The 12,459-nt window shown below is 46.3% G+C and overlaps 1 protein-coding gene across 7 annotated transcripts in view; it reads left to right on the top strand.

Annotated features, from left to right (window-relative positions):
* Window positions 1–12,459, top strand: part of SLC25A42 (solute carrier family 25 member 42) — a 169,254-nt gene that overhangs the window by 99,664 nt on the left and 57,131 nt on the right. For all 7 annotated transcript variants that reach the window (XM_078671154.1, XM_078671153.1, XM_078671152.1 and 4 more), the window contains exons 3-5: window positions 8,740–8,851; window positions 11,245–11,270; window positions 12,140–12,306. In XM_078671154.1, coding sequence (XP_078527280.1) covers window positions 8,740–8,851; window positions 11,245–11,270; window positions 12,140–12,306 — 305 coding nt within the window. The remainder of the gene's footprint in view (window positions 1–8,739; window positions 8,852–11,244; window positions 11,271–12,139; window positions 12,307–12,459) is intronic.

Here is a 12,459-nt window from a genome sequence, read left to right as displayed (position 1 = left end):
AGAGGTGGTTCCAGAGCAGGAGAGGGGTCAGGGATGCTACTCCCGGTATTTCCTGATCCCCAAAAAGGATGGCAGGCTTCGGCCAATTCTGGATCTCAGGATCTTGAACCTTTACCTGAAACAGGAAAAGTTCAAGATGCTCACTCTTGCACAGGTTCTTCAAGCGCTGCTGGAAGAAGATTGGATGGTGTCGATCGACTTGCAAGATGCGTATTTTCATATTCCCGTCTTGAAGTCGCACAGAAAGTATCTCCGTTTTACGGTTGGGTCGCAACATTACCAGTTTGCGGTCCTTCCGTTTGGTCTTACTACTGCGCCTCGAGTCTTCACCAAGGTGATGGCGGTGGTGGCAGCACATCTCAGGAGGTCGGGGATACATGTGTTCCCGTATCTGGACGACTGGTTGATCAAAGCGGAGTCGCCGGAGAAGGTGCTCCATCAGCTGCAAGAGACAACTCAGTTGTTACACAGGTTGGGTTTTTCGATAAATGTACCCAAATCTCACCTGGTGCCCTCCCAGCGCAACCTGTTCATAGGTGCTGTACAGGACACAACTGTATGTCGTGCATTCCCTCCTCTTCAAAGGATTCACGACATACAGGAAATTATTCCTTTGTTCTTCAATGGAGCGGTCGTTCCAGTCCTGAAGGTTCTTCGCCTGCTCGGTCTGATGGCTTCTTGCATTCTATTGGTCAACCATGCACGCTGGCATATGAGGGCACTCCAGTGGTGCCTCCACAGGCAGTGGTATCAGCACAACGGAGATCTCAGGGAGTCAGTGAGGATCTCCAGAGAAACTGCAGCGGATCTGACTTGGTGGAGCGTGGAGGGCAATCTGTCGCAGGGAAAGCCTTTTCAACTTCCTCCATCGGTGGCCACAGTAATTGCGGATGCATCCACTCTCGGGTGGGGTGCTCATCTGGGGGACCTGGAGGTCAAGGGTCTTTGGTCTCCAGAGGAAGGGTTGCTTCACATCAACCTTCTGGAATTACGGGCAATACGTCTGGCGCTCAAGGCCTTCCTCCCTTCCCTTCGCGGTCGATCGATTCAAGTCCTGACGGACAACACGACCGCGATGTGGTATGTCAACAAGCAGGGAGGAGTGGGGTCGCAGTGTCTCTGCAAAGAGGCTCTGCGTCTCTGGTCCTGGGTTTAGGACCACCAGATTTGTCTGATGGCAAATCATCTGGCCGGAGTTCTAAACGTGTGAGCGGACAGTCTGTCGGCAGTTCTCGGCCGACCACGAGTGGAGGCTTCACCCAGAGGTGGTTCGTCATGTCTTTCGGACGTGGGGGACTCCTCAGGTGGACCTGTTCGCTACTCGCGAGAACGCTCACTGCCTGTCATTCTGCAGTCTCCAGTATCCGATGCAAGGAGCTTTGGGGGACGCGTTTCAGTTGAGTTGGGGAAATCAACTCCTTTATGCGTTTCCTCCCATACCTTTGATTCCTCGGGTGCTGAGGAAAATTCGCCAAGACCGGGCCCAAGTTATATTGATTGCCCCGGATTGGCCAAGAAGGGTGTGGTACTCAGACCTTCTCCACCTCTCCTCTCACCCGCCGCTCCGTCTCCCTCACAGGGCAGATCTCCTCTCACAGATGGAGGGGCAGGTTCTACACCCCCACCTCCAGACATTACACCTTCATGCCTGGAGATTGAACGGGGCAACCTGAGTTCTTTTTCTCTCCCGCCTGACGTGGTAGATGTCATCTTGTCAGCCAGGCGTGACTCCACTAAGTCCATCTATTCTTATAGGTGGTCAAAATTTGTTACTTGGTGTGGGGAGAAATCTATAGACCCTTTGAGAGCCCATTTGTCTGATGTTCTCCAGTTTGCCCTTTCTCTGGCGCAACAGGGTCTTGCCGTTGCTACAGTGAAGGGCTATCTTTCAGCGCTGTCGGCATTTCTCTGCTTGCCTGATCAGCCTTCTCTTTTCAAATCTCCTGTAGTTTTAAGATTTTTGAAGGGTCTCACAAATAAGTTCCCTCCTACTCCTTTTATTGTTCCTCATTGGGATTTGAATCTTGTGTTGACCTATTTGATGGGTTCTCCCTTCGAACCCTTGCACAAGTGTCCCTTGAGACTTCTTTCTTTTAAAACGGTCTTCTTGGTTGCAATCACCTCGGCAAGGAGGGTGAGTGAGCTTCAAGCTCTTAGTTCCAAGCCCCCATTCTTGTCCATTCATGCTGAAAGAATGGTTCTCAGGACCAGGGCTGCTTTTCTGCCTAAGGTGGTTAACTCCCTTCCATCTAGGACAGTCCATTACCCTTCCTACCTTCTATCCTCCCCCACACCCTTCCAAGGAGGAGGAGAGGCTTCATCGCTTGGACCCAAAGAGAGCTGTTAGTTTCTATCTTGATAGGACTAAAGACTATCGTATTTACGATCAGCTCTTCGTGGGTTTTGCTGGCTGCAAGAAGGGCAGAGCGGTGCTCAAGCGCACACTTTCCAGATGGATAATCCTGTGCATCAAGATTTGCTACTCTCTGGCGGGTAAGGACCCTCCTGAGGGTATTAGAGCACATTCAACTAGAGCAAAGTCTGCAACATCTGCTTTGTCTAGAGGTGTTCCAGTTGAGGACATTTGCAGAGCGGCGACTTGGGCCTCCCTCCACACTTTTGCGAAGCATTACTGCTTGGATACCGAGGTGAGGAGGGACGGTCATTTCGCGCGTTCTGTCCTCCAAGATTTCCTGGTATAGCGGAGTGGACACCCTCCTCCAGGAGTGGGGATTGCTGTGGGACTCTATTCACAAGGTGAGGAATCCACACAGCAGATGTATTTATCAGAAGAACAAGTTACTTACCTTCGGTAACGCTTTTTCTGGTAGATACAATATCTGCCTGTGGATTCCTCACTGACCCACCCGCCTCCCCGTTGTCCACTCTTCTATACCAGTGTTTCTGTTATATATTCATTTGGTTGTAAAATGTGTTATTGCATTTGCTTCACACTGTGTGTGTTACCTTGATATTGGTATTGTGTATACTGTGTATATGTCTACTGTCATTGGTCCGTCCGTGTGCCTCGATGGCACGGAAAAAAGGGCGTAACTGATGTCATCACGCCGGCGTGGGCCTATTGTAGGCGTCGGTGACGTCAGCGGAGTCGCGAACGATGCCGTGCCTCTGTGACGTCCGAGTCCACGTCGGCGCGAAGCTACAAAAAGAATTTCCGAATGTTGCTGATGCAGGGGGATATTCACAAGGTGAGGAATTCACAGGCAGATATTGTATCTACCAGAAAAAGCGTTACCGAAGGTAAGTAACTTGTTCATTAGAATAACATACAGCGGTCCAGAGGTCAAGAGCTGAGCAGCATCCAGGATATACCATATAATAAAAGTACCATGCGATAATAAGGATCTGAGACGGTTCATTTTGTAATAACGGAAAATAAAATAAGAATCAATGTCGCATAATCACACACATAACTAATACAGCTAACTAAAGCAAGGATTTTACGCCAGTGATGTACATAGACGAAAAGGATGGGGGAGGGGGTATATGAATCAGGATAGATGCAATAGACACCAAGCAAGCATGGCGAGCTAGCCCCACCCCTCGAGGCGAAACACAATATGGGAGACATGGAAGACGACAACATCGAAAAAGGAAAAGGGCAAAGGGCCATAGAAACAAGATAGGACAAAATAACAAACCCATCCCCCAACCCTCAACCCTGCACCCCTGCAAAAGGCTACGGCCTACCCCCCCAGCAGCGTGCCTGTCGCCCTAAATAAGAGACCCGAAATACAGAGAAGAAAAAGAGAAAAAGAGGAGAAAAAATACAGGAGAAGGGCCCTCGATACGGTCATCCGGCCCCTCCCACCGCCGCGTACTAAAATCGTATAAACAGTAAAGGTAAAAGAAGTACAGGTAGCAGCAATCACGTAGAACACAATCAATGACGGCCCCGCTAAGCGCCCCTCAAATCACCATCAACCAGCTATGAGCCCCTCCATGTTCCAATCGAATTCACCCCTGGCCACGTTTGTCAATAGTACCTACGTTGAACCATCCCTCAAACAAGATACAAAATAGCACAAAGGGTCCGATTACACCAGGAGGATCAGGCAGTGGCGCCGCTCCACAGGACCCCAGCCACCGAAATTTCGCCGATGATGCATGGCGGAAGTCTGAGTGGAACAATGTCAACACCGCCAACAGTCTCGAGTCAGAACACAGTCCCGCCAGACACGGAAAGGGAAACACACGAAGCGGGAAGCGCCAAAACCCCGACGGGGCCGTCCAGGTCGTGTAGCGATGCTGTTCCTCCACTTGCCGATCAAAGAAAGGCCCCGGTGAGACAATCACTTGCGTCACAGATACATCCACAGTAGGCTCATGACCAAATCTATCCACGGCCCTAAGAATGTAGACTCATCCGGGGAACACGTCGATGAAGCAGAGGCAGACACAGCGGCGCCTCCCTGAGAGCGATCCGTGCCGTTACAAGATGGCGGGACAACAATGGCGGCCATCCTTGGTCCCAAATCTCGGGCCTGCCGGATCAGGGCTGTCCGCAGGGTTGTTAGTGCAGCCAGGATATGTTTGGGTGCCGGCGGTTTCTCACATGGCCAGACCCCGAGGCTCCCTGGCGCACCGGTTTCTCTGCCCGGGTGAGGGGTGCACGGGGAAGCATCATCCGCCATTCCAGCCGTCACGTTCTCTTTCCCCTCCACCGCACCTCAGGAGCGGGCCCGACCCCCGGGATCAGCAGGATTCACATCGGGATCTCAATAGTCTGGACAGGCAGCAGAAAGGAGAATCACCAAAAGGCTAAACAAGCTCCCCGCTGCCCGGGAGTCACCCGCCGGTGCCCAGGGAGGGCTGTTAATATTACCGGGTATCACACCGAAGGGGAACTGGGCATCATGGACTCTCTCCGTCCCGGATATTTCGCACCTCCCGCAGGGCAACCCACTATTGGGGGTGGGTTGGTATCACCTCTTCCGGCTCACAGTTCTCAGGCTCTCTCCGACCGGCTTCCCATCGCGACCAGAGGCCGCTGGTGTTGCAATCACGACCGGACACTCCCCTCACTCGAGATCCCGGCCGCAGCACCTCGAAGGCCGCCAAGGAGACGGAGACAGTTCTTCGGGTCTACTGCACGGTGGAGCCTCAAAAGCAGATGGTAAGTGAACGCTTCCCTTCACCTACTGGAATTAGCAAAAACTGCTCAGGTTTATCACAGGATATACGTGCGGGGCGGGAGGGCACACGGAGCCAAGCAGTTATGCAGCCATCCCGATCGCCATCTTGGCTCCTCCCCCCCTCCTCCCCTATCTTAATGCCTCTTATTATCGGGTCTCCTCTGACCCACGCTGCCAGTGGCTCTATTGCGAGTGCAAATAGCATAGGAGAGAGCAGCCATCTCTGCCTTGTTCCTCTGCCAAGTGTCATCAGCCTTGATACCGTTCCATTTACACGTATTCTTGCCCTTGGGTCAGTGTAGAGTAACTTGATCCAGGCCTGTATCTTTGGACCGAATCCCAGGCGTTCTATCACCGCAAACAAATACTCCCATTCTATGCTGTCGAACTCCATTTGGGCATCTAGTGACAGTAGTACTGCACTCTCATCCAGTCCGGTCTTGGCTACGTGTGTCACGCCATATAGTCGCCTGAGATTTAGCCTGGTGCTTCGCTTAGGCATAAAGCAGGACTGGTCTGGATGTATAAGGACTGTTATTACCCCGCCCAACATCGTGGCTATAATCTTTGCCCGGATCTTTGCTTCTGCATTTGTCAGGGATATTGGCCTATGTGAGGAGCAGCTGTCCGGGGGTTTCCCTTGCTTTGGAATAACCACTTTCATGGCCAACTTTTGGTCTTCTGGTAATCTGCCCAATTGCAGTGGCTCTTCAAACATATTTAACATGTGGGGCCACTATTGCTGCCACTCACTTATATAGCTGTATTGGTATACCATTCGACCCTACTGCCTTTCCTGATTGGAGGGCACCAATTGCACCACAGATTTCCTCCTCAGTAATATCCTTATCTAGTTCTTCCATGTTCTCCTGTGCAATCGTGGGAGTCGTACCTCCCTCAGTAGCTCAGCACAGTCCTCCCTTGTGCGGTTGGTGAGTTCATCGCATTTGTAATGAATCTAATATTACCGGCCTCGCTCACTTTTTTTTTAAAGTTCTTGGTTCTGGCATTGTCAGTTCCTTCCAAAAAATCTTTGGTGTAATACGTCTTTTATTCATACCCTTCTTTCCAGTGTGTTCGGGAACATCCCATTTGCGACATTGTAATTCTATTTTTGCTCCTCCGCAGTGGATGTTCTGTTTTGAAGCCCTCAGGAACTGCCACAGGTCCAGCTGTGTCCTGAACGCATGCTGAGGTTCTTCTGAATATTACTGCTACAGGAACGGGACCCCTGATTGGTTACTGACATTCAGACCTATCTGATTTACCTGTGTTCAGTCCTTGTTATATTGCCTATGGTGTCCCTTTGAATGGGACTGGTTCTTTGCCTGACTCTGCAAACGCCGGTCCCTGTGGGCATGAACCTGTTGAGTCCTTTAACAGCCCATTTTCAAAGTTGTCCTATTGGCTTGCGACTGCTGCACATTGCAAGGTATTAGCCCCTTTCTTCAGAGGAAATGAGTGCTTCGGCACAGGACTCATTTAACTTTGGCTCTAATAACACAGGTGCAGGTTGCCTGAATATTTTCTTATCCTCGGATGATGATGTGGATCATGCCTGTTCTCTGGATGATATGAACTGGGCTATTGTGGATTAATCTATTGCAGACATGGAGTGCATTCTGATTTCCCATTCTATTGAACTAAGGGGCGACATAATGGATACATCCAGCACACCTTAATCTGGCCACGTTTCCAAATTGACATTTATATTTCATTATTCTCATTGGTTTCATTCTTTTTGTATAACCTGCCTATTGGCATGGCATTCAGTGTGCTTAGCTTGTGCTTTATAGTGTCTCCTTCATAGCTCCGTTACTTGCCCAACCAAAGGGAGGGTGTTGAGTTCCCTTTAGGGCCCACTTAGTTCTCCCTTATTTTAGCCCAACTGCAAGCTATAGGCTCATTGGCTTTGCACACGTTACAGCACGTTGTTTGCATGCCGCAATATTATTTTAAAAATACACTGCACATGTTTTTTGTTATTTTGTTCTTTTCTCTGGGACTCGGAACACTTCGTACACGGTCGAACAACATTGGACCTCGTTTTGTCAGTGATCGTTGGCAACGTAGCTTGGCATTTAGACACAACAGAAGTCCACATTTGCTGTTTTCGAGTTGAACACCTCTTATCATATACCCTGGGACTTGCTTTTACAGCCCGAGAGGGTAACTTATTACAGAGGGAATGGTCCTGAGACTAACGTGCCAGATTTGCGCAACCTGAGATGCAGACTCCCTAATTGCAAGTAACCCATATGGGGGCCAGTTCTAACCTCGGAGATCTCTGATATATCACTGTGCCCATGTAGTGATGATAGGCTAAGGCAGATCTATCAGTTATCATGGTAGGGCTTCTCATCGTATATAATTTACTTTTGATGCTAATTACTTTGCTAGCATGTATATGTTTTCTAGTTGCTGCACCGTTGTTTCATAATAGAGCAAGATCGTTTCACTAAATTGTAAACTTTCCTCATATCTTTTTGTTATTTATTATGGATATACATGAGTGCGGAAACGAAAGGTGATGATCTGTTTCCACGGTTCCCCTGAGGGCTAAAGAGTTGTGTTCTGGGGTGCCAATTTACCTGTTACTCTGGGATGGTTAGGAGGGCATGTAAGGCAGTATGAGCTAGTCTGATTTAGACCCATATGTACTGATGTGGTATGGTGACTCTGTCCCTACATTCCGACATTCCTGTGGTCCCAGACATGATTCTGTTTCTAGACGAATCTCTGAAACAACTGAATGGAGGAGAGCGTTTCCAGCAAAAAGTCTGCATCCTCCTGTGTCTTATGCATTTCTACTTTGCGGGAAGTGGCTGCTCTGTGGAGTACATTGTGGTAAGAGGTGGTGTTGTCTAGTGGGGATGATTTTACAGATAAATGCAGAGCGAGTGTCCCCAGGAGGCTCTATATCTAAATCGACCCACAGATCTTCATGTGGTTCGAAAAATGCATCATAAGGATTGGGAGAAGGTCCTGGATTGCCCCATCCTCTTGCCAGAGTGTGGCGATCCCTGTGGATAGAGAGATACAGGGCCAGCAAGTGGAAGGAGTGAAGCAAAGGAGAGAGGAGGTGGGGATGAAGGCCAAGGGGGAGGAGGTAAGACTTGAGGCACTGGGGGACATGACAGAGGTGGCTGGAGACTGGTGCCTCCATCTTGGTACCTCTTCTCTTTTGGCTGTGGCTCCAGTGGCATGTTAGGGCTTAATCGAAAGTCCGTTTCCTCTTGGGCGGAAGGGAGTTCTTTGGCTTCGGTGGCAGCTGTGTAAGGAACCAACTAGCTTGTGGGTGGATCAAGATGCGCTGCTATGCATCGAGTTCCCCTTGGAGCTGATGCCAATGCACATTACCAAACACGTGGAGTCCCTATACCTCATGACTCCACTGTTTTGAAGAAAATCAAGTTGCACAGTCCATGCCCAACACTAGATGGCAGGAGTATGCACAGCATGTGAATCTAAAATCACATGCCATGAACAGATGCTTACAGAGTAAGTAATAGTTTCCTTATGGCTCTCAAAAACGTTTTCCATTTAATGCGTGCATTACTATACAGTGCTTTCTTTGTTTCAGGGATCCAAAGAGGACAGACATGTGGTTAATTCCCTGATGTCTGGAGCATTTGCTGGTGCTGTTGCAAAGACTTCTGTTGCACCGCTGGACAGAACAAAAATCATATTTCAAGGTGAATACTGCAAATCTGCGGAAAGTTATCGCAACACAACAACATGGGTTTAAAGTAAACAATTGAGGTGTCATTCTTAAGGTAACTTGTCTTGAATGCTTATCACTGTAAGGTTTCCAATTTCACCTGGCCAGAAGATTTGGATATACTCATGAACAGATTGTGCTACTAGATTATCACACCCTCCCCCTCCGCAATTGCACACCTTACTTCCTAACTAAGCGCATTTTGCCACTTTGTGGCAAGAATTGAGATTTGCTCACAGCTTTCTCAAAAGTTCAAGGCGTGTCCATGTATTACCTTCGGACAGCCCTTTCACCTACAGATATCCTGCCATTCTAGTTCATTCTCTGATACACTGTCGTTCTGTTTCAAAACTGCTTTTTCAACTTCGAAATTTTAAGCATCCGGTTTCTAATGTTAATAGAATGAGCAAAGGTACCCCCCACGTCCATTACCTGGACCTCCTTTGCTCATTTGTCGGTTATGAACATTAGCAGCCACAACTGTGTTTAGTTGTTAAATGAATCACTAGCGCTTCAAACAGAAGCTCATTAGATAGCAAAATATAGGCTATGGATGAACAAAGTTGTGGATAGATGCATTCATAAATGGTAAAAGCCATAATGCAGCCAGAGATGATTGAGAAGGCAATGTAAGAGGCTTGGAATATGTTACATAGTTAACTTGTTAAAAAATGGGATGGTGAATTAAACCATTTGAAGTTTTTTCACTTTTGTTTATTGGGAATGTAACCAGTAAAATTAAAACATCTGTTTCTTCTCAACATGCTGTATTCGACAATTAGTGTAAAATAAGCCTATTCTACCAGGGTTTAAGAATTTAGTTTGCTTTAAGCACAGAAAGGTTAGAAAGTCTCATGTAGAAGATATTAGAGCGAATTCCGCTATGTCACTGACACTGTTGCTTTCATTATTATATGCTGTCAGTGAAGGAAGTTTGAGCCGATGTAGATGGACACCTGTGTAGGTCCTGAAGACTCTACTATGTGAATTCGCTCTGCCAGATTTGGCGGAGCAGTTCAACAGTATTTAGTGCTATGGTGTCTGCATCGTGCCGCCTCAAAATGTGTGTTTGAAGTGGTAATGTGTTTAACGAGATGCACATGCATAACTCCTGTTATCAAGTAAGCGAGTTGGTTATTCATCTGTAGTCATGGATCCTAGTCTTCTGGTGTGTACTGAGTACTGCTCATGCGGTCCCTTAAATTTGAAGTTGTATGCTTGTCGCCCCGTTTGTTTGAATTTAGAATGTGTGAAAATTCATGTGTCCTCAATCGTTAATAAAAATATATTTTTTTGTCTCTTTTGCTTTATTTCCTGGTATGAACCTGCACAATACTATACTGAAGGAAATTGCCTTTTATGTTTAAGTCCATTGTATCAGAAACCTATGGTTAGACACGTGTTCCATATGTGTCTCTGCTCTTGGATAGCCTTAGTACTTAGAGTTAGCAATATCACTTTCATTCTTTGTGTTGTTTTGCATTGTTATTAACATCAAGTGACAGGTTTCAGAAGAATTGGATCTATCACTAGCCGCAAAAACACATAATGTTATATGAGCTAGTTCTGCAGCACTTTAGGTGATATTTTGACTGCATTTCTTTTCATTGTCATTCCCTTTTTTGCGCAGCAGTTGGTCGGAGATTAGGGTGGATCACTCGTTATGATTCAATATTTTGGCGAAATCACTTAAACTGATGTGTTATTATATGATTTGCCGACAAATGAGTTATAGTTGACAGAGTGAAAATAAAAAGACCTACTTGACATTCATGCCCATCACTATAAGCAGCGGTGTCTGAGGCTAGTCTGCAGTTGTGCTCGTTTTGACTGTGTAAATGATCTTATTTAGATTAATTGTATGTAACATACTCATGTCGATATAGTGACAATCTGGTATGCTATGGCCCTCTAGGAACCATGTCTAAGAGTCTGCTGTAGAGTTACTGAGATGGTAAAACACAAAGCGTATTTTTCAGCGACATTTTACAGACCTGGGACAGAGGTCTATGTGGCATCTTCTTGTGACTTCAGCATGTTAACTTTACGGAGATGCTTTGCTTGAGAAGGGTAATGCGGATTCACTTCTCCAGTTCACCGCTCACACAGATGAGGCGGGACAACAATATAGTATAAATACATTGTTACATTTTGAGTATAACTTTGTACATTAATCACTACTTCTCTTGCAGCTGATAAAATGTGATTTCACTTCTAAAGATTACCAATTTGTTATACTGTGACGTTCGATTCTGTTTTGTAATTTATGGAACTGTTTTGTTCCGTGGTGTGGAAGACACACTCAGTTAAGTTTTGTCCCAGTCCTAACCTTTTGTTTTTGTTTATTTTCTTGATCTCTTTTTCCAGTGTCTACAAACAGATTTTCTGCCAAGGTGAGGCAATGTACATATAACACCTGCTCAGAAAGAAACTATTTGCTTTAATAGGAAAGCTGTTGATCCGCTTGCGACATTTTGATTGTCACTAACGGAAATAAAGATTTTGCACTTGTGAAAATTCTGTGCCTAACATCCTTACTCCACTGCCACAATCACTGGTATCATACAGCAGAATTCAGCTTGGGACAACCTTCAGAATATCAGCTCCATCTTGATCAAAGAGTGGGTTTGCGTCTTGTCAAGTCAGTGATCCAGCTCCACATGGTACAGTTCAGTTGTTTGGTCTCTCCAAAGAGGTTTCAGCTAATTGATCACACAGTATGTGTTTGCTCCTAGATTTCTTGGTTAAATGCAGGACATTCACAGTGAAATTATTTGGCTGTGGTTCACTGCACATTGTCAAACTAAAGATTGTGAAAGATTTTAGTTTTTCACAATTCATTGTATAACCAGGAATATAACAATTTTTCGAACAGAAAAGAAATACCAAGTCATTTTCAAGTGAAGACATACTGTAATCAGTGAAGTGATTTATGACTTGACAACACACTTGCTAATTTTTTAAGGGATTTGTCTTGAGGTGCTTCGATATACCCTGATATTCTGAATATTTGATTTTTGTTTGCTTACTCTTTCTAATATTTGATTAGCTGCTCGTCATTTAGTTTCTGTGGAAATATTGAAGCGTGGCATGTGTGGTAACACCTTCCTGTTTAGGTTTTGTTTTTCAGCAGTGTACCGCTTGTGGAAACATTTTAATCTCACTCATAAGAGCTTTAGGATCCCCTATTCAGGTTAAAAAACGGTAATTGTTCTAGTTGTTCATTCATTTTGTCGTTCTTTTAATTTTGTTTCCCATGTAGGAAGCCTATCGCCTGATCTACCATACATACCGCAAAAATGGGTTCTTTAGCCTCTGGCGAGGGAACTCTGCCACCATGGTCCGTGTGATCCCCTATGCTGCCATCCAGTTCTGTGCACACGAAGAGTATAAACAACTTCTGGGGAGCTACTATGGCTTTCAGGGAAAGTAAGAACGTTGCTCATTGTATTTAATACAATACCTTTTTGAATAGAGATCCACCGCTTCTAGAACAGTGAAAAGACAAGTGTACTCCTATTTGTCAGTCCTTATTTGAAATACAGACTCTTTCAACAACACACATGAAAGATGCCCTGACTT

This window comes from Lissotriton helveticus, chromosome 12 (assembly GCF_964261635.1).
Source record: "Lissotriton helveticus chromosome 12, aLisHel1.1, whole genome shotgun sequence".
NCBI classification, from domain to species: domain Eukaryota; kingdom Metazoa; phylum Chordata; class Amphibia; order Caudata; family Salamandridae; genus Lissotriton; species Lissotriton helveticus.
Note: the sequence above shows the minus strand (reverse complement) of the source record. Positions and strands in the feature narration are given on the sequence as shown.